The sequence below is a fragment of the Heterodontus francisci genome, chromosome 26 (genome assembly GCF_036365525.1).
Source record: "Heterodontus francisci isolate sHetFra1 chromosome 26, sHetFra1.hap1, whole genome shotgun sequence".
NCBI lineage: Eukaryota > Metazoa > Chordata > Chondrichthyes > Heterodontiformes > Heterodontidae > Heterodontus > Heterodontus francisci.
Genome location: NC_090396.1, coordinates 59,534,724 through 59,557,892, shown reverse-complemented (window position 1 = coordinate 59,557,892; position 23,169 = coordinate 59,534,724). Strand labels below are relative to the sequence as shown.

The following is a 23,169-nucleotide window of genomic DNA, read 5'->3' as shown; positions in this document are numbered from 1 at the left end:
ATGTTGAGGCAAAACAGCAGCAGAAAAGGAAGCAAATCCTGCACTCCGGATCCCACTACTTTGTGGGATATCCTGCCCCATGTGCCAAAAGATATGTGGGTCAAGAATTGGCCTGCTCAGTCACCTGAAGACCAATGGCAGAAACTAGCGACCTTGAGTAGATGTCACTGTCGAATCGACGGACAGCCTACGACGATGATTGGAGGAACAGGCTCAAAGGGCTGACTGGCCTAATCCTGCACCAATGTTCCTAAATGCTGGCATTAGTTCCAGAGACAAATTATTCCGATAGTCAGAAACGAGCCATCACACATTGGCAAAGCACAAGAAGATTCCAAAGAACATTCCACAAGTACAAATTTTAACAGGGTGGAATGAATGTCATCTTAACATATCTTATTTAGTAAAATGAACTACTTAGACTCTATTATAGGTCATGGTTCTCAGAGTGTGGATTACAGCAACTAAAATTAACTTACTTTTTAATTCACGAATAAATGACAACGGTTTGATAGCATTTCCACTGTTGGCAAAGGCCTGTATCAGATGGTTTTGCATGATGCAGATCATACAAAATCCAGCCTGGGAACCTGCAAAAATAAACCAAACATAAGTTATCAATACATGAAATGCACCCAGGAAGAACTCCGTATCAACAACTGCCTGCATATTAAGTCCAGTTAAAATAACTATGTCAATGGATCAACTACAAGCCTAATGGCCAATAGTTTAATAGAAAATAAATTGGACCAGCTATCATGCCTAGTTTTCCATTATTCTAATTATTGTGCTGTAGGATTGCTATGCTTGTGCAATCAGCCCCTTGGACAATTCTATTGCACATTATAGGGTTTCTATCCAATTAGGTACGCAACATCTGGGACTGGGTGGCAGGCTTCAACAACAACTTGCACTTATAAAAGCACCTTCATCATCCAAACCATTCCCAAGATGCTTTCCTGAAATGGCAGAACGAAGAATTCATGCTGAGCTAAGGAATGGAGTTAGGAGAGGTCACTGAAGAGCAGATTGAAAGGAGGAGCTGCAAGGAGGATTTTTTTCTTTTAAAAAAAAGCACAGGAGTAGAGAGAGGCAGAAGGAATTATGCAGGGAGTTCCAGAGATCAGGACTGAGGTGACTGTTAGGTGTGTCATCTATAGTGGGGTGACAGTGTGGGTGGTAGGGAAGGGTAGATAAGACGAGGGAGGTCAGAGAACTGATGAGTGTGGGAGAGGATGTATGGCTGGAAGAGGTTGCAGAGATAGGGAAGTGCAAGGCAATGGAGCAATTTGAGGATGAGGACAAACATTTCAAATTGGATGTGCTGGGAAGCAGGTGAGCCAATATAGGTCATTGGGGATGGGGCTAATAAAATAGCACGACTTTGCATGGTACTGGATGCAGGCATCCCCTGTATTTTAGGCAGGTTGGAGTCATTGAGGATAGACACTAAACAACCAGTAAAGGAAATACTCGGGTAGTTCAGTCTGAAGGTGATAAAAGTATGTCTGAGAATTTCAGCAGCTAGGGGAGGAGGTTGAGGTAGAAATCACAGATGAGCAATGTTGGAGCTGGGAGCAACCAGATTTGGTCATGAAGATGGAGTGTTTGAAGCTCAGCACAACATCACAGTTGCACCATTTTGATCAGCCTAAGAAATAGCTTGGGAGAGGACAATCAGGAGCACACTATAAGAGTTTAAGAGTATATGCCAAAAATGTAGATGCTTTGGAGAGGGTGCAGAGGAGGTTCACCAGGATGTTGCCTGGTATGGAGGGCACTAGCTATGAAGAGAGGTTGAGCAGATTAGGATTATTTTCATTAGAAAGACAGAGGTTGAGGGGGGACCTGATTGAGGTGTACAAAATCATGAGGGGTATAGACAGGGTGGATAGCAAGAAGCTTCTTCCCCAGAGTGGGGGATTCAATTACTAGGGGTCACGAGTTCAAAGTCAGAGGGGAAAAGTTTAGGGGGGATATGCGTGGAAAGTTCTTTACGCAGAGGGTGGTGGGTGCCTGGAACGCGTTGCCAGCAGAGGTGGTAGACGCGGGCACGATAGCGTCTTTTAAGATGTATCTAGACAGATACATGAATGGGCAGGAAGTAAAGAGATACAGACCCTAAGAAAATAGGCGACATGTTTAGATAGAGGATCTGGATCGGCGCAGGCTTGGGGGGCCGAAGGGCCTGTTCCTGTGCTGTAATTTTCTTTGTTCTTTGTTCTTTAAAACAATGGCGTTAAGCTGAAAGAAACTGATTTATCTAAAACTTCATGCCACACAAGCAAACCAACATCACGGGGGTGACAAAATGGTGGGAAAATACAGTTAGGCATCAGCAGCAAACAGATCGCCACTGCCTGTGGATGACGTTGCCAAGAGGCAATGTATAGATAAAGAAGAGGGGATGTTAATCTTTTATTCTTGGGACCAGGGTTTAAATTCAGCCAAACTGATAGGATGAAAGTTTCCCATGCTCGCTCCGAGGGTCCTACATGAAATGGAGTTTTGGGAATTTTAAGTGGGCATTACTGTTCAGCCATAAGATGACATGTAGAAAATGGGAAAATATAACAGCAGCACTGTAGGGTTCCTCTTTTGATCTTGAGGTTCGGGTATATTCTTGGCAAAGATTGTGGAGCTTACTCTACTGGTGCTTAACCTGACCTGGGAGTGACAGCAACCTCAAACAAATGTCAGATTCACTAAAGTTGACCACCTTAGCAAGACTATCAAGCTTACTTTGAGTCTACAACCAGCTGTGTAAGGCTCAAGTTTCAAGAGCTTACACCACCAGCGCAACATAAAAACAAGATACCTGAAAATCAAAGTATTCTATTCCCAAGCAACAATATCCCTCATATCGGATGAGCACACAAAAAAAAATCAACAATTTACTTTAGGCTGTTGACCCACAAAGCCCTCCTAGTGCATCCCAAACAAGTGATTAATAGGGCAGACAAAAATGAAATAGAACACGATTTACTCAGTTCACTGAGGCACAGCAGAGCAGAATTTATTTTTGAAGAACTGTATTTCTAAGAGCGGAACTTTGAATTCAACCGAAATCTGTTACTACATTGTTTTCAAAATACATCTACAAAGAATTCAGGCTGCTTTTATTTCTGTTGATAAATAAAACAAATCACTCCTGCTACTACTATTACCTACATTAATGCACATCATTTATGAATGAAAAAAATTATAGATCCTTTGGACTGGAAAAACTAAGTATTCACCACTCCGGAGAAGTATTACACTATATGCTTGAAAATATCAAACTTTTTTTACTCCACTTATTGCAACTTAGTTTATCTCAGGGAAACGGGACAATCCCCACACATAAACCCTTAGGGTGTGCATGCTTTCATGGGTTAATCCAGACAGGATGATCAATTTGCCAAGACAAAAAGTTGTACCTCGAACAACTACAGAGACACAAGATGCAGCTGGGGGACAATAAATTGCTTTATTCATTACAGCACATAGTTTTACAAGAGTTTCACACGATCTCTAATTTAATTGTGCTAAAAATTCTACAGAAACTACTTTGCAATGGCATAAAAGCAGTAATATAGCTGTAGCTTAATCATTTGACAAATGTGGAAAAAAACAATTAACATTTTATTGCTTTTTGATGGTACATAGTTTAGATCACTCCACTTTAAACAAACCTCTCAGCCAGATCTTACCAACCAGTTCCATACCTACTCTGATTTTCAACCAAGAGCACAAGATCATCGCAGATCAGGAAGGTTATTCAGCCCATCTTAACTCTTCAGCCCAGAAAGGTCATGAAGTCCACCCATTTGCAGCACTCAATTGTTTCTTTAAAGATTCCATGGCTTCACCTCCGTTACTCAAAGAGTACTGCACATGTCAATCACCATGGAAGAATTTCCCAATATCAGTCCTAAAATTACTTGTTTCAATCTTCTTGTTCTACTCCTGCAATTCACTTTCAGGTAATACTCTGGGTTCACTTTTCCTGCTACATTAATCTAATACACCACTTTCAGATCACTCCTTACCAAGCTGAAAAACCAAAATGTTTCTCAAGTCATTCCTTATAACTCAGATCTTTGACAAGAGGGGTCAGCCCCATGGTACCCCTCTGCACTGCCTCCCTTGTCTGATAGCAACCAAAAACGGATGGAATATTCAAGGCCTGATCAAAACACGACAAAGTTTGATCATTACCTCCCCTAACTTTATATCCTAGTATTTTGGCTCTGTGGTTCATACTACTGGCTTTGATAATTACTGCTCTGTATTGTTCGGATAGGCTTAGCATCAAATCAAATGCACAGGGAATAGAGGAACAATTAGGATGTGACCGATCTGTAACGCAACTGCATTTACCAGCCTATGATTCCTATCCCTTGATACAATTACTGAACAAAAACCTGTCGATCTCAGTCTTGGAAAGTTTCAATTTAACCAGCAACCACAGCCTTTTTTTGGGGCGGGGGGGGGGGGGGGGAAAGAGATGGGTACAGATCTGCACTATCCTTTGTGAAAAAGTGCTTACTGATTTCACTCTTGAATGGCCTAGCTCTAATCTTAATACTGCACCTCCTTCTCGATATCTACTCTGTCAAACTCTTTAATATAAGCACCTCAATTAAATCACCCCTCAAACTTCTAAACACAAGAGAATACAAGCCACACTTATACAAACTATCTTTATAGCTTAACTCTTTCGGCCCAGATCTCATTCTTGTGAATCATCACTGTAAGCGCCTCTCCAAGGTCAATATATCCTACCTGAGGTGTGGTGCCCAAAAACAATATTCTAGGTGGGGTCTGAGCTAGGCTCTGTACAACTGAAGCACAACTTTTTCCCATTTGTATTCCAGCCCACATTCCATTTGCTGCATTGATTATTTTTCATTACTGTACATGAGCTTTTAGTAATTTGTGGAGAAATACTGAATCCCCTTTGCTCTTCCATGGTTCCTGGACTCTCACCATTAATAAAATATTCTGACATTTCTTTCCTGGATCAAAGAGAATGATCTCACACTCTTCAACATTGAACTCTATTTGCCACAATTTGGCCCACTCACTTAACTGGTCTATGCCCCTTCAACTTCCTGTTTCTATCTTCAAAACTTGCCATACCTCTTAATTTAATGTCACCTGCAAACTACTCTAATTGAAGAACTGCAGAGATCTTGGAGGGTTGCAGCGTTGGAGGAGGTAACAGATGTAAGGAAGGGGGAGACCGTGGAGGTATTTGAAAACAAGGGCAAGAATTTTAAAATAGAGGGATGGCCAGACTGGGAGCCAATGTAGGTCAGCAAGCACAGGAGTGATATTGATTGGGACAAAATAATTCTGTAATGTTTGAGCAGTCTCCTCTAATTTGATTTCAACTCCTAATTTGGAGTCAGCTGCAAATACGATCACTTTCTACTGAGTTCCTACATCTAGGTTATTCACTTCAATTAGAAACAGTAGTGTGCCCAGCACCAAGCCCTGAGACTTTCCCCAAACTCCTCTAATCATTGTTTCCATCCTGCAAGATTTAACCCACTGCCAAGATTTATTCCAAATTCCCAGTTTTGAGTTTGAAACCCTCTCATGAAACACTGAATAGCTTTTTACAAGTTATAGTTATACACAGCACATCATTGTGCTTTCCACTCCCTCCAAATTGAGGAGGTTGATCAGGCAAGACCTTCAGCTTCTTAGTCCATGCTTATTAGGTTATTATTGCTATTACTAGATTATTGTACAGATAATCATCAAGTTTGTTCCCAATGATCAATGCCATTATTTTATACAGTATTGAATGAAGACTAATAGGTCCATCATGTGTGTCAATTTTGCCACTGCTTTGAACACGGGCATTATATTAATCTGTTTCCAATCTACTGGTTCCTTTCAGTGTCCAACAACTCCCTCATAAGTTTAGGTACAGTGGACAAAACGAGATCTGCATGGATCAGTAGGCTGCAAAAAGACTTACTTTGCCATGCCATACTTTCACTTTCTTCTCCTAAATACATAAAGGAACAATTCCTCTAAAATGACAGTCAAATGCTGGCAACTTGTATTGATTACAGTACTTCTAATGCAATCAATGTCCAAATTTTTGTTCAATGCACTCCTATTTTATAGCCTCAGTTGTGTTCTAATGTCATGCTCATTTTTAAATTAGGGCACTGGGAATGGCCATGTCACAAGTTCTACAGTCACAGAACATTGCAAAGTCAACACTCCAGCAAGTTTCTTTTTATATAAAGCTACTGTTTGTTGCCAAACCCATATGCTACCTCAGGGCAAGTTCTGCATGCTGCATCAATCTGTTTCTGCTACACTTCTCAGACTAACAGAACCCAGAACAGAACTGTGCCAGCTTCTAATGTTGAGCATTGCAGAAAGAGCAGTGATTTATTGTTTGCCCACTTCAGTCAGCTCACATCAAGGTTATGTGAATTTCAAGTTGCAAAAACACAGCTGCAGGAAGATTAACAAGAATTATTTTCCTGTTTCTAGATCACAAATCTATAGCAATACAAAACATGTAGACTGAAATATTTATTTACTTTTGATAGACAGCACATTGGTCTAATTGCAATAAGGGAAAACAACAGGGAGAGAGAGAAATAAATCAGTTTCTTTAAATTTAGTTATGCACCCCGCACAGGAAACAGAATACAACGTCTCCAGCTTGCAGAGAAGTCACAATGTGCACCTGACATTTTAGCTCAATGTATAGTCCAGAACAAATATTGACCATTGCTACCCCTTGATGTCATCGTGAACTTGGCATTCAATGACAATAAGTGGGCTTGTCTGGGAATGAAACCGGCATCAATTTATATTTTGAAGTGCAATTTATGATCATTTTGTTGTTAAAGGTGAAAGAGGTCAGCGTGGGGAACAGAGCACATCAGGCACGTGTAGGCCTGGATTAAGGCACTATCCTCTCAACATGGCTTAACACCCAGAGATCAGTCTCAAATGTAACTTTTAAATTAAAAAATTTAATACCCATGACAACTCTCATGGACTCTGCAAGAGATTAAAATTTCATGAGCAGTTTAATAGCAGGATCAACTACAAGGAACTAGGTTCACTTCCATTATAAAGGCTCCAACAGAAAGGAAAATCATCCAAATCACTCTGGACTAGACATGTTGGGCTATTCTGGCACAACTAAGGTTTACTGAATTGTCCCAATGAGCTTGTGTTATCTTCAACCTATTAATGTTAATGCTGTTGTCGAAGGATGCAATGAAGTCAGGGTGGTGGGGGGGGGGGGTGGAGAAAACAACCTTACAGGAATAAAGTCAATTCAAAACTAATTTGCCAGTATAAATCAAGTATTAACCTGCATAAACAAAAATTATACTCACAACTGCAAAGAGTAACACAATCAGGGAACTGCAGCACAAGTGCAAACACGATAAAGCTTGTTCTAACCTCCAAGTTTACTTCACCCAGAAACTAATAGCAACACTGCATATTTCAGAAGAGACACAGTGATTTCAAGTTCAAAGTTCACATTCCAACAAAAAAAAAAGAAACCACAAGATGACAAATAAGAAAATAATTATGGGTTTGGCAGTATAAGTATAAAAAAAAATTCAGGTTGGTGAAATGAAAAATATTCCTTAGTTAAAACTATTAAAATGAGAACCCAGACACTCCAAGACTGCATTTTAAAGAGTCCGCCGCCCGCACGGCCACCACGTCACTGAGCCGTCGCGATTTCAAACGCAGCGGCCAATTTACATGGCCGCGTGCCCGCTCCCCGTGATGACGTGGAGGGGGCGGACAAGCCGTCACCGGCAGTGGTGTCCGGCGCCAATGCGCAGGCACCTTTTTTAAAGAGCTTACAGCCCTCAATAGACATTTAAAAATTAAGGGGCCAGGTAAGTTAGAGTTCCACAAAACACAATTAAATGACCTTTAAATGCATTTCCCCACCCCCTCCAATGGCATTTCCAAACATATGTGCCCTTTCTCCACCCCTCCAGAATTCAAATATTGTGAATTTGAGCCCCCATGCTCAAAGCTCATCAACTTTGCCCTTCACCCCTTCCCAACAGCCCCCGACCAATCCGCATCGTTGTTAACCCGCTCCTCCACCCCCCCCCCCCCCACCACCCCCGGCACAAATCAAAAATCCTCCTCCCCCCTCCCCACAGCTATCGCGCCATGTTTCCCCAAAAAGGGGATTCCAAGGAGCAGCAGCATCGGCCACCAGAATGAAGATCGGTGCAGCAATTGAGGAGGCAACGGGACCCTCATTAAATAAGGTATCTAAGTTAGTTTACATATTGAAATGGGGGTTCTGTCGCTAAGGCGGCTGTCACGAGGCCACGCCACTGCCATGATTGGCACAGGGCCCGCCACCATTGGGGTCGGTGGCAGGTCTCCTCCGCACCGATTATCACTGCATCCCGCCCTGCCCCTGTTCCAGACAGCCGTAGAGGGGCTTTAAAATCCAGCCCTTAAAGTCAACTTGAAATTTTGTAATTATTCTCACCTACAATTGAGACATGCAATGATGTCAGCACCTGCTTCAATTAGGACAAATAATTTGTGTACCCACAATTCATCTGAAAGAATGTGGAGCTTGCAGCTTGTTTACATAGGCTGCTGTGAAGCAGCGCACTTCAGAATTACTTTGTGGCTTTTATTTCAATCTCTGTCAGGTCTTCCAAGGCCAGGCCATTACCTACGGCTGACAGGGCACATGACTGACCTGCTTGGTCAGTATAAAACATCACCAGTCATCTGACAGCTTTCCCGTCTCCTTAAGCAAACCAGCTCAGCACCTTCCAATCACCTCACCCCCACCCACCCTTACTCTCACACCCAGCCCCAGCACTCCAAATCTAGAGCAATGTTCATCTGTTTCAAGTCAGGAGCAGCTATACTGATTATGTCAGTACTAGAGACTTGGTAGAACACACTCTGAATTTCCCCAGGCTGCATGTTTAGTTTAGTTTAGAGATACAGCAGTGAAACAGGCCCTTCGGCCCATCGAGTCTGTGCCGACCATCAACCACCTATTTATACTAATCCCATATTCCTACCACATCCCCACCTGTCCCTATATTTCCCTACCACCTACCTATACTAGGAACAATTTATAATGGCCAATTTACCTATCAACCTGCAAATCTTTGGCATGTGGGAGGAAACCGGAGCACCCGGAGGAAACCCACGCAGACACAGGGAGAACTTGCAAACTCCACACAGGCAGTACCCAGAATTGAACCCGGGTCGCTGGAGCTGTGAGGCTGCAGTGCTAACCACTGCGCCACTGTGCTTTGACCTTTTCTGCTTTCACTCCAGGTCTGTGATCAAAATGAATGCAAACCCTCAATACAAAGACTACATGGAACAAATACAATTGGAACACTGCTTCTGAGCCAGTGGGACACATATATCTTAAATAGAACGTTTCATTACGTTCACCAATAATGTAGTCAGTGTCTACCAGAATCTCTCAATATGTTAGATTTCAAAGATTCCAGATACTGTTAAGAAGAACTTACATGTCTTACTGTGCTCTTTTGAGAGGAGATAATTGGCCAGCGGTGGTGTATAAGTCAAGCACTGTATAGTGGAGTTCAAAAAACACGTATTTCCCAGGTTGTGGAGTCCAGCTCCGACTCTGCATACGCGCACCCATTTCATGGACAATTTTTCCATAGGAAATAGTACCTTCTGAGGGGCTGGGATACCATCATTTGGAGTACCACTGGTTTCATAAACTGAAAAAGGACAAAGAAAAGCATGTAGTTTGGATACAGCGGAGTGTTAAAAATTCAACTGTATAAATGTCAGATGCCTGCTTTTCAGTAACATTAGCTTATTTTCCTCATCTGCAGTAAAATACTGACCTGAAGGCTGACACGTCAGCTGACGATGATAGACAGTGTCAGAAAAATTGCACTACAGCTAATTTGCAGCTATGGGAACAGTTCTAAATATTTAAACATTCAGAGGACAGCTTTATTGTAACAAGAATCAATGCCTAAAGCACTTCTTGTACAAGGACCAACAAGCTAACATACCAAGACATTTTTCAATACAGACACTTTCTTCTCTTAGACATTATGTTTTAAATTCAAAATTAAAATTCAGCATCTAGACTTTTTCTGCTCACAGCCACATCAGAATTTCACTAAGACTTCAAAATCTCAACTAAACATTAAAAAAAATAAATTTACGATACTGATCGCTCAGTCATAAGAATGTGGTTATCCTTCACTGAATTTATCAACTGAGAGCCGGCAGGGAATCGATCAGCCGAATGGCCTCCTCGTGTGCTGTAAATGACTGACCAGCTCACAACAGTTTCACAGGAACCTGAAGCCATAGTAGCACTCCCATGAACACTACATTCACAGAACCGGAGGCTGAACTTAATCATCTTCTTCTTTGGCCTCCTTGTCTCGGGAGACAATAGGTAAGCGCCTGGGAGTGGTCAGTGGTTTGTGGAGCAGCGCCTGGAGTGGCTATAAAGGCCAATACTAGAGTGACAGACTGTTCCACAGGTGCTGCAGAAAAAATTGGTTATCGGGGCTGTTACACAGTTGGCTCTCCCCTTGCACTTCTGTCTTTTTTCCTGCCAACTAAGTCTCTTCGACTCGCCACACTTTAGCACCGCCTTTATGGCTGCCCACCAGCTCTGGCGATCACTGGCAACTGACTCCCACGATTTCTGATCAATGTCACAGGACTTCATGTCGCGTTTGCAGACGTCTTTAAAGCGGAGACATGGATGGCCAGTGGGTCTGATACCAGTGGCGAGCTTGCTGTACAATGTGTCCTTGGGGATCCTGCCATCTTCCATGCAGCTCACATGGCCAAGCCATCTCAAGCGTCGCTGACTCAGTAGGGTGTACATGCTGGGGATGTTGGCCGCCTCGAGGACTACTGTGTTGGAGATACGGTCCTGCCACCTGATGCCAAGTAGTCTCCGGAGGCAGCGAAGATGGAATGAATTGAGACGTCGCTCTTGGCTGACATACGTTGTCCAGGCCTCGCTGCCATAGAGCAAGGTACTGAGGACACAGGCTTGATACACTCGGACTTTTGTGTTCCGTGTCAGTGCGCCATTTTCCCACACTCTCTTGGCCAGTCTGGACATAGCAGTGGAAGCCTTTCCCATGCGCTTGTTGATTTCTGCATCGAGAGACAGGTTCCTGGTGATAGTTGAGCCTAGATAGGTGAACTCTTGAACCACTTCCAGAGCGTGGTCGCCGATATTGATGGATGGAGCATTTCTGACGTCCTGTCCCATGATGTTCATTTTCTTGAGGCTGATGGTTAGGCCAAATTCATTGCAGGCAGACGCAAACCTGTCGATGAGACTCTGCAGACACTCTTCAGTGAGAGATGTTAATGCAGCATCGTCAGCAAAGAAGAGTTCCCTGATGAGGACTTTTCGTACTTTGGTCTTCGCTCTTAGGCGGGCAAGGTTGAACGACCTGCCACCTGATCTTGTGTGGAGGAAAATTCCTTCTTCTGAAGACTTGAACGCGTGTGAGAGCAGCAGGGAGAAGAAAGTCCCAAACAGTGTAGGTGCAAGAACACAGCCCTGTTTCACGCCACTCAGGATAGGAAAGGGGTCTGATGAGGCGCCGCTATGTTGAATTGTGCCTTTCACATTGTCATGGAATGAGGTGATGATACTTAGTAGCTTTGGTGGACATCCAATCTTTTCTAGTAGTCTGAAGGCTTTGGTGAGATCAATGAAAGCAACGTAGAGGGACACCTGTTGTTAGCGGCATTTCTCCTATAACTGACGGAGGGAGAACAGCATGTCAATGCCCGATCTCTCTGCTCGAAAGCCACACTGTGCCTCAGGGTAGACTCGCTCAGCCAGCTTCTGGAGCCTGTTTAAAGCGACCCGAGCGAAGACTTTCCCCACTATGCTGAGCAGGGAGATTCCACAGTAGTTGTTGCGGTCACCTTTGTTTTAATAGAGGGTGATGATATTGGCATTGCGCATGTCCTGTGGTCCCTGTGGTACTTAATAATAAAATGGTATTCAAGTAGACTGAATAAACATACCTTGTTTTTTTGTTGGGGTGGAACAAACATTTTTCTGGCCAGCTGCCCCTTCTGCTTTAGGGTTCAAAATGACATATTTACTTTTCAGAGCTTCCAGTTGATAAGAAAAGTTCTTGCTGGCAGGCTCAAATTCTATTTTCTCAAGAAGAACCTTCTTTGCCGAAGCTGCTAGCAGTTTGTTGAGGTCACCTTCATCAGTCGAATCTTTTCGTCCAGGCTTCAGGGCTTCTTTCAACTTGTCTACTATAGGCATGGTGCATAACTGAAATACAAAAAAAATGTAATGAACTAAATTATCTCCCACCAGCAGCAGTGAACTTATCAATACAAGTTTGAGCTAACCTTGTTCCCCCTTTGCAATAACAGTGCCATGTTAAACCAAAGGATTGATGAGGGCAGTGCAGTGGATGTGGTCTACATGGATTTTAGTAAGGCATTTGACTATGTCCCACATGGCAGACTGGTCTGTAAAATGAAAGCCCATGGGATGCAGGGGAATGTGGCAGGTTGGATCCAAAATTGGCTGAGTGATAGGAAACAAAGGGTAGTAGCCGACAGATATTTTTGTGAATGGTGTTCCACAGGGCTCAGTGTTGGGCCCCTTGCTGTTTGTGGTACATATTAATGATTCGGACTTAAATGTGGGAGGCATGATTGGGAAGTTTGCTGATGACACAATAACTGGGCGTGTATTTGATAGTGAAGAGGATAGCTGGAGACTCTTGATTGACATCAGTGGTTAGGTTGAGTGGGCAAAAAAAGTGGCAAATGGAATTCAATCCAGTGTGTGAGGTCATGCACTTGGAGAGGGCAAATAAAGCAAGAGAATACACAATAAAACGGAAGGATATGGAGAGGGGCTGAAGAAGTGAGAGACCTTGGAGTGCATGTCCACAGGTTCTGAAGGTGGCAGGACAGGTAGACAGAGTGGTGAAGGCGGCATATGGAATGCTTTCCTTTATTGGTATAGAATACAAAAGCAGGGATGCAATGCTGGAATTGTATAAAACTCTGGTTAGGCCAGAGCTGGAGTACTGCATACAGTTATAGAGTCATAGAGTTGTACAGCATAGAAACAGGCCCTTCAGCCCACCGCGTCCATGCCGACCATAATGCCTATCTATACTAATCCCACCTGCCTGCATTAATTCCATATCCCTCTATGCCCTGCTCATTCAAGTACCTGTCTAGATGTCTCTTAAATGTCACTACTGTTCCTGCCTCCACCACCTCCTCAGGCAGCTCATTCCAGATACCCACTATTCTTTGTGAAAAATTTACCCCTTTGATCCCCTTTAAACCTCCTCCCTCTCACCTTAAATTTATGCCCTCTAGTTTTAGTCACCCCTACCATGGGAAACAGACTCTGGCTATCTATCCTATCTATGCCTCATAATTTTATATACCTCTATCATGTCCCCTCTCAGCCTCCTTTGCTCCAGGGAAAACAGGCCCAGCCTATCCAATCTCACTTTATAACTCAAGCCCTCCAAACCAGGCAACATCCTTGTGAATCTCTAGCTTAATCACATCTTTCCCGTAGTGCGGCGACCAAAACTGCACACAGTACTCCAAATGCGGCCTAACCAACGTTACGTACAACTGTAACATGTCCCAACTCTTGTACTTAAAGCCTCGGCCAATGAAGACAAGCATGCATACGCCTTCTTCACCACCCTGTCTAACTGTGTTGCCATTTTCAGGGAACTATATACTTGCACCCCAAGGTGTCTCTGCTCAACAGCACTCCCCAGAGCCCTGCTCTGCATATGTCCTGCCCTGGTTTAACATCCCAAAATGCATCACTTCACACTTGTCTGCGTTAAATTCCATTTGCCACTCCCTTGCCCACTTTCCCAGTTGATCTATATCCTGTTGTAACCTTAGACAACCTTCTTCACTGTCCACTATATCACCAATTTTGATGTCATCTGCAAACCTCCTAATCATGTCCCCTACATTCATATCCAAGTCATTAATATACACGACAAACAACAGAGGGCCCAGCACCAATCCCTGCGGCACACCACTGGTCACCAGCCTCCAATCTGAAAAACAACACTCCACTACCACCCTCTGCCTATCACCAAGCCAATTTTGTATCCAATTTGCTAGCTCACCCTGGATCCCATGTGTTCGAACCTTCTGGACCAGCCTACCATGCAGTCACATTACAGGAAGAACATAATTGCACTGGAGAGTACAGAGGAGATTTACAAGAATGTTGCCAGGGCTTGAAAGTTGCAGCTATGAGGAAAGTTTGGATCAGCGAGGGTTGTTTTCCTTATAACAGAGGAGGCTGAGGGGTGACTTAATTGTGGTGCACAAAATTATGAGGGGCCGAGATAGAGTAGACAGGAAGGACCCGTTTCCCCTAGGGGAGAGGTCAATTACCGGGGGCACAGAGTTAAGGTGATTGGTAGAAGGATTAGGTGGGTGCCTGGAATACGCTGTCATGAACGGTGGTGGAGGCAGAAACCCTCAAATCATTTAGAAAAGGTAAAATAAAAAGCAAAATACTGCGGATGCTGGAAATCTGAAGTAAAAACAAGAAATGCTGGAACCACTCAGCAGGTCTGGCAGCATCTGTGGAAAGAGAGGCAGAGTTAACGTTTCGGGTCAGTGACCCTTCTTCAGAACTTTCGGGTTCCGAAGAAGGGTCACTGACCCGAAACGTTAACTCTGCTTCTCTTTCCACAGATGCTGCCAGACCTGCTGAGTGGTTCCAGCATTTCTTGTTTTTACTTCATTTAGAAAGGTACCTGGACATGCACCTGATGTGCTGTAACCTGTAAGGCTATGGATCAGATGCTGGAAGATAGGATTAGTTTTTTCAGCCGGCACAGACACAATGGGCTGAATGGCCTCCTTCTATGCTGTAATTTTACTATGATGCTATGGGCCATCAAGAGGCAATGCAAGTATATTTAAGTTAATTAACTTAATTGATTTGAGTATTAAAATTGTGGACCCATCACCCTGCAGCAGGGAGGCCGCCATGGTGCCTCGTTGCCGCCGGGTGGACTGGGCCGGGCCCTGCCAGCGTCTAGGTCCATGGCAAGCCTCATCCAGGGCCATCTTCAGAACCCCCACAATACCACCACCCACCCCCCCCCCCAAACCCCTGCCACAGATCCAGACGTTGAGGGCTCCTTAAAATCCAGCCCTTAATCTAATTTTTCACAGCACTTCCATCACATCATTAAATAAATCTTGGTACTGAATCCTACAGTAAAGTAAAAATTGCACAACATAATTTTAACCAGGAAAATGACTGGAAATTATTGATAGCATAATTAATTTTAAAGTATAATTAATTTGTTCCTTCATCTCTGGATCATAGACCAAATTCAGCACAGCCATTAATGGAAATGAAGGGTAGTTATAAATAAATCAGTAACATGGACACATATTTTGCACCAATGTATCAGATTGAGAATGAGTGCCTCATATGCAAACAAACTAATATTTAATATTGATTTAGCCATTTCTTTCCAACTGTGTGAAAAGACCACCTATGAGCCATCAGTTTGCATGAGTTTACAAAATTTAGAAAATTAGAAATCTTGTACATCCATGAAGTTAAATTTGATAACAGGAAACGCAAGTCAGTTTCATTTTCAGATGTACAGACAGAAAGCAGGAAACTATAAGCTTACATGTAATGAAAGGAGGCAAATAATGGTGAGGATATTCAAAAGGAGAAACTAAAATATACTAAATATTGCATTTGGTAATCACTCCTGTGGTTGATCTACAGCAGTAAGGCTGAAAAGTGGAACGGAAGTCGTGTTTGGAAAAAAAAAAATCTTTACCAAGGATAAGTGAGCTACTACCACTGACAAAATGTAGCTTACCTTTGCAGTAACATGTTAATGCAACACATGCCCCAGGTCAAGCAGCTTTTTTGGAGAAGAACAAAATCAGAAGAGATTTAACATTGTAGCTGCTTTCATAAGTCTACACTATGTCCAGCAGACCTGACGATTACACTGACTCCACTCTTCTGCAAAAAAAAAAAGACTTTCCACGTTGATCAAGTTTGGGACCCCAGCTCAACCGTCCCAGATTTCACAGCCAAAGTACTTGGATTAAACTGGCTGCATGTATTTTAGGGAATCACCCGCTCTCAACATGGAGAAAATGTTGGGAGAGATTTAAGTCATTTACAAATCAAAAAGGCAAGGCAAATTCATTTCAACAGCTGACTATTTCAAAAACAGGTCATGTTTTCAAACCACAGTAAATTCACAATAGGTGACTACCTATGGAAGACTTGACGAGTAAGGATGAGGGAAATAAAGAAATCCTTTGGGTTTAGTGGGTTTTTTTTTTACATATGCTAAGTATTTTCCCACTTTCAAAGTTATGTTTCCAGTACCGTTAATTATGAACTGAGAAGACACTGAATCTCATAATTGTAACAACATTCCTACATTTACCCACATTTTGATTGCTAGTTTATTACTGCCTTCATTAACAATTTTACCTTACTTTCAAATACGAAATACTTTCAAAGTATAGAAGGCTCTGAATAAAAGGAATGCCTCAGAGCTCACCTGACTGCAAGAAGGTAGACATGTAGGAATATCTAAAAAAAAAAATCAAATTACAAAATTTCTGGACCATGTGTGGTATGAACAGGATGCAACTGTGTTTTATCACAAGCAAATAAAGTTTTGAGCTACCAGGAAAAGCAGCTCAATAATTTCCATCTTCACTGTCTGCGGCACATTATGGATATATCCTGGCAGGACAAAATCACAAATGCAGAGCCAATGATAGAGAGGTTGCCTCAGTTGACTGGACATGTCCGCAGGATTGAAGACGGTTGCATACCCAAGGCTGGCGAAAGAGGGCAATGCCGGCACATCCTGTGGACTGATGTGCACTACCACTACGACCAGTTGCCACATCAGAGTGGCAACAGGCGCCAACATCAAAAACAACAACTCATAGCGTCACTTAGCAGCTTCACATGCAGCACTGCCTTTCAAGGATTGACCTTCACAGTCATCAGCAAAGGTGCACCAAGAGAAGACACCCCGACTAAATGGATTGTTTGCTGCATGTCCAATCATCTTTCATAGATGGAAGGATGCCAATCAAAGCAAATAAAGACAGTGGATCATGGGTCTTGAAAGACATACACCACTCTATTTTCACAGTAAATAAAAGTCCCGATGTGTGCCCTCTATATAACCTGTGCCAACAGCTTTCAAGTTCAAAAATTCCTACTTGTACAACATACTAAAGTTGGCTCATTATGAGCAGCAATCCCAATTGCCCCAACCCACTCTTTCATTGACTTTCCCACCCTGTGTGCCCACTGGGGGCTAATCTTGCCAAACTCACCCCTCCCACAACTGACCCTATGGACTATGCTCTCATCACCGCTCTATGCATTTCCCTCCCGAATGTCTGTTCACTTGGGAACAAGGCCCTTGCGATCCATGAACTTTTTGTTGATGACTGCATTGTCATCATGGTCTTAACGGAGATCTGGCTATGTGGTGATGACACTTCCCACCCACCCCCCATCATGAAGCCTTCCCGCCTGGCTCTCCTCCACCACTTGCTCCATCAAGACCATTACGGTGGTGGTGTGGCACTTAAAACCAAATCTCACCTTGGCCTGACCCCCTACTCTTCTGACACTTTCACCTCCTTTCAGTATCTCCCCTTGTCCCACCACTCATTCAAAACCATTCTCTACACACTCTCAAGTATGATAAAAATTCTCACCAAACTATGTATCAATAACTTGGATTTGAATGTAGGGGATATGATTAAGAAGTTTGCAGACAATACATAAATTGGCCATGTAGTTGATAATGAAGCAGAAAGCTATCAATAGACTAGTCAAGTAGGTGGAACGGTGACAAATGGAGTTCACTGTTAATAGTAGGTCAATAATGTTAAAGATACACAGGTGAAGGGCATTGTATAATTAAGGCCTTGGAGCAGAGATAGAGAGAGCTGATGGGACATGGGCAGGAAAGCAGGAGGCAAAGATCCGTAATGTTACATTCCTGTGAATAAACCAATTGTCAAGAAAAGGATCGGTGTCTAGCTTCATCCTTCACCATTTGGCTTGGATCCATTTAACATTAAATCCAGAGAAGTGTGAGGTAATGCATTTGGGAAAGGCCAACCATGCAAGGAAATACACAATAAATGGTAGGATACTGAGAAGTGAACAGGAACAGAGGGACCTTGGAGTGCATGTCCACAGCTCCCTGAAGGTGGCTGGACAGGTAGCCAATATGGTCAAGGCAGCATACGGGATACTTGCCTTTATTAGCCAAAGGATAGACTATAAGAGCTACAAGGTTATGCTGGAACTGTATAAAGCATTAGTTAGGTCACAGCTGCAGTCCTGCCGTTCTGGTCACTGCAATATAGGAAAGATGTGATTGCACTACAGAGGGTACAGGGGAGATTTATGAGGCTGTCTGGACTGGAGAATGAGTCATGGAAGAAATACTGGATAGGCTGGGGGGTTGATTTGCTTTGGAACAAAGGGAGGCTGAGGGGAAACCGAATTGAAGTGTATAAAGTTATGGCAGGCTCCAGAGAGAGTTGTGAGGAAGGCCCTATTCCCCTTGGTTGAGAGATCCATAACCAGGGGGCATAGATTGAGGGCAAGAGGTTTAGAGGGCATTAGAGGGGAAATTGTTTCACACAGAGGGTGGTGGGAATCTGGAACTCACTGCTCGAAAGGGTGGTAGACGCAGAAAGCCAAACATTTATAAAGTATTGGATATGCACCTACAAGCTACGGACCAAGAGCTGGAAAGTGGGATTAGGCTGGATGGTTCATTGTCAGCCAGCATGGACACAATGAACAGAATGGTCTCCTTCCATACTATGTGTTTCTGATATCTTCACTGCTTTCCTCCCTCAGCCTCTGTATCAAAATGACTTCTCATCTTGAGTGATTTCAACCTCAATCTCAAATCATCCTCTCCTGAGTTCACCACCCTCTTATGCTTCCTAAATCTCTCCTTCCACGTGAACTGCCCACCCCATATTCATGGCAACCCCCTCGACCTTGCCATCTCACGTGGTCTTGCTAGTCCCATCGTAACAATCACAAAAAAGGCCATCACTTGCTTGCATTATTCTCCACCCACATCCCCTTCCACACCCCAACCCTACTTCATTCCGTATCTGCCCCAGAAAAAAAAACTATCCAATTTATTCACAACCGCACTTTCAAAACCCCAACGGTCTAGCCTTTGGCCCTTCAATTGTTGCAACATTTCTGCAGCTACTGATTTGCAACTGTACCCTCACCTCTACCTTTGCTATCTTAGTCCCCAATAAAACCATCGCTCTCACCCTGGCAGTTCTGCCTGGTCCAGCCCTCATCCCTGCTTCCTTACGTCCAAGGAACACAGACAGGGAACACCATCAGGTCCTTCTCTTATCTGCTAAAAATACTCACTATTCCAGGATCATCCGGGAATGTAAAGATAAACGCCCCCCCCGACTTCTTTTCTCGACTGCAAGCAGTCTTCTTAAACCCCTCTTCCCGTTTTGCCACCCTCACCTCTAATAATACGTGCGAGGGGGCTCATGGACATCTGTCACTAAGATTGAGACCATCCAATCAACTGCCTCTGCTACGTTCCTTCCTTCCACTAGCCCACTGAGCCAAACTTCCTCTATATTCCTTTTTATATTTGTTCATGGGATGTGGGTGTCACTGGCTAGGCCAGCGTTTATTGCCCATCCCTAATTGCCCTTGAGAAGGTCGCCTTCTTGAACCGCTGCAGTCCTTGGGGTGTAGGTACACCAACAGTGCTGTTAGGGAGTTTCAGGATCTCGACCCAGTGACAGTGAAAGAACGGCGATATAGTTCCAACTCAGGATGATGTGTGGCTTGGAGGGGAACTTGCAGGTGGTGGTGTTCCCATGTATCTGCTGCCCTTGTCCTTCTCGGTGGTAGAGGTCATGGGTTTGGAAGGCGCTGTCGAAGGAGCCTTCGTGGGTTGCTGCAGTGCATCTTGTATATGGTACATACTGCTGCCACTGTGCACCGGTGGTAAAGGGAGTGAATGTTGAACGTGGTGGATGGGGTGCCAATCAAGTGGACTGCTTTGTCCTGGATAATGTCATGCTTCCTGAGTGTTGTTGCAACTGCACCCATCCAGGGAAGTGGAGAGTATTCCATCACACTCCTGACTTGTGCCTTGCAGATGACGGACAGGCATTGGGGAGTCAGGAGGAGAGTTACTCACCACAGAATTCACAGCCTCTGACCTGCTCTTGTAGCCACAGCATTTATGTGGCTGATCTAGTTCAGTTTCTGGTCATTGGTAACCTCCAGGATGTTGATGGTGGGGAATTCAGCAATGTAATGCCATTGAACATCAAGGAAAGACAGTTAGACTCTCTCTCTCTCTCTAGAGATGGTCATTGCCTGGTACTTAAGTGGCACGACCGTTACTTGTCACTTATCAGCCCCAACCTGGGTGTAGTCCAGGTCTGGACACAGGCTGCTTCAGTATGTGAGGAGTGGCGAATGGTGAACACTGTGCAATCATCAACGAACATCCCCACTTCTGACCTTATGATGGAGGGAAGGTCATTGATGAAGCAGCTGAAGATGGTTGGGCCTCAGACACTACCCTGAAGAACTCCTGCAGTGATGTCTTGGGACTGAGATGATTGACCAGCAACCACAACCATCTTCCTTTGTTTTAGGTATGACTCCAACCAGCAGAGAGTTCTGGAGCAAGTCTTCAGTACTATTGCCAGAATGTTGTCAGGACCCATAGCCTTTGCAGTATCCAGTGCCTTCAGCCATTTCTTGATATCACATAGTGAATCGGATTGGCTGAAGACTGACATCTATGACGCTGGAGACCTCAGCAGCAGGCAGAGATAGATCATCCACTTGGCATTTCTGGCTGAAGGTGGAAGCAAATGCTTCAGCCTTGTCTTTTGCTCTGATGTGACTTTCGCAATTATCTACATGCTGCCCTTCGGCCACATCATCCAGAAACAGTTTTAGTTTCTGAATGTGATTCACGACTGGATGTAGCAGGATTGCAGAGCTTTGATCTGATCCGTTGGTTGTAGGATCACTTAGCCCTGTCTATTGCATGCTGCTTAAATAATTCTCCTGCCCTAACCCTAGCCCTGAACTCACTTGTTTCTCTCCTGGCTCCCCTCATGCCCTCTCCGAGCTCATCTCGTCCATGAGACCCACCTCCTGCTCCCTTGACCCTATTAGCACTAAACTGCTGACCATTCAACTTCCCCTCCTGGTCCCCATGTTAGCTGATATTAACTGTTTTATCTCTTCAGGCGATATCCCTCTCTCCTTTAAATCTGCTATCATAACCCCTCGCCAAAAAGAAGAACCCTCAACCCCACCGTCTCATCTCCAAACTTCCTTTCTTCTCCAAAGTTCTTAAATGTATTGTTGCCTCCCAAATCCGTGCCCATTTTTCCCTGAACTCCACGTCTGAATCCCTCCAATCAATTTTCCGCCCTGCCACAATACTGAAACGACTCTTATCAAAGTTACAAATGACATCCTATGTGACTGTAACAAAGGTAAACTATCCCTCCTCATCCTTCTCAACCTGCCTGCAGCCTTTGACACGGTCATACCATACCATCCTCCTTCAACGTTTGTCCACCATTGTGCAGCTGGATGGGACTGCATTCATCTGGTTCCATTCTCAACTCGCGTAGCCATAGTATCATTTGCAAGTCTTCTCTTCCCTATCTCACACACAGTTAGCTCTGATGTACCCCAAGGATGCATCCTTGGCCCCCTGCTAGCTCTTATCTACATGTTGCCCTTCGGCGACATCATCCGGAAACACAGTTTTAGTTTTCACCTGTATGCTGCCAACACCGAGCTCTATCTCACCACCACCTCTCGAGTCCTCCATCGTTACTAAACTATCAGACTGCTTATCCAACATCCAATACTGGATGAGCAGAAATTTCTTCCAATTAAATACTGGCAAGACCAATGCCATTGTTTTCGGTCCCCACTGCAAACTGTTCCCCATCTTCTGACTCCATCCCTCTCCTTGGCAACTGTGAGACTGTATCACTCTGTTCGCAATCTTGGTGTCATATTTCACCCAGAGATAGGCTTCTGACCACATATTTACACCATCACTAAGACTGCCTATTTCTAACTCTAACATCGCCCAACTTCACCCGTCTCATCTGCTGCTGAAACCCTCAATGTCTTTGTTACCCCTAGACTTGACTATTTCAACGCACTCTTGGCAGCTCTCCCACATCCTTCATAAAGTTGAAGTCATCCAAAACTCTGCTGCCCATGTCTTAACTCACACAAAGCCCCGTTCCCCTATCACCCATGCTCACTGATTTACTTTGGCTCCTATTTAAGCAATGTCTTGACTTTAAAATCCTCATCCTGGTTTTCAAATTCCTTCTTGGCCTTTCCCCTCCCCATCTCTAATCTCCAGATCCATCAACTCTCCCAGATATCTGCGCTCATCTAATTCTGGCCTCTTGAGCATCCTCGATTTTAATCACTCCACTATTGGTGGCCATGCCTTCAGATGCCTAGGCACCAAGCTCCAGAATTTCCTCCCTACACCTCTCCACCTCACTTTCCTCCTTTAAAACATTCCTTAAAACCTACCTCTTTGACCAAGCTTTTGGTCACCTGGCCCGATATCTCCACATGTTCTGATGAAGGGTCATTGACCTGGAACATTAACTCTGTTTCTCTCTCCACAGATGCTGCCAGACCGGAGTATTTTCAGCACTTTCTGTTATTATCTCCATATGTGGCTTGGTGTCATAATTTTGTTTTATAATGCTTCTGCAAAGCATTGGGGCATTTATTACGTGACAGGCACTATACAAATACAAGTTCTTGCTGTTGTTCTTTTACTGCTGTGCTTTTTACATCTGGTTTGTTTACAATTAAATGCCAGCAGTATTTTTATACTTAAAATGCATATGCTAAATCTATAAGAAGCATAGGTCATTTTAAAATCGATCTGGCAAATTAAATGTTAAACAGAAAACAACCTACTTTCAAAAGGTTATAGGGTTAAGACGCACACCAGAGCTTTGAGCACAAATTCTTGGCCAACATACAGTAATGAGGGA

General features: G+C 43.8%; 1 protein-coding gene across 2 annotated transcripts in view; it reads right to left on the bottom strand.

The window, feature by feature from the left end:
• usp36 (ubiquitin specific peptidase 36) overlaps positions 1 to 23,169 on the bottom strand; it is an 86,418-nt gene that overhangs the window by 51,719 nt on the left and 11,530 nt on the right. For both annotated transcript variants that reach the window (XM_068058348.1, XM_068058347.1), the window contains exons 2-4: positions 12,049 to 12,310; positions 9,522 to 9,740; positions 480 to 590 (exon numbers count right to left, since the gene is read on the bottom strand). In XM_068058348.1, coding sequence (XP_067914449.1) covers positions 480 to 590; positions 9,522 to 9,740; positions 12,049 to 12,301 — 583 coding nt within the window. In that variant the 5' untranslated portion in view covers positions 12,302 to 12,310. The remainder of the gene's footprint in view (positions 1 to 479; positions 591 to 9,521; positions 9,741 to 12,048; positions 12,311 to 23,169) is intronic.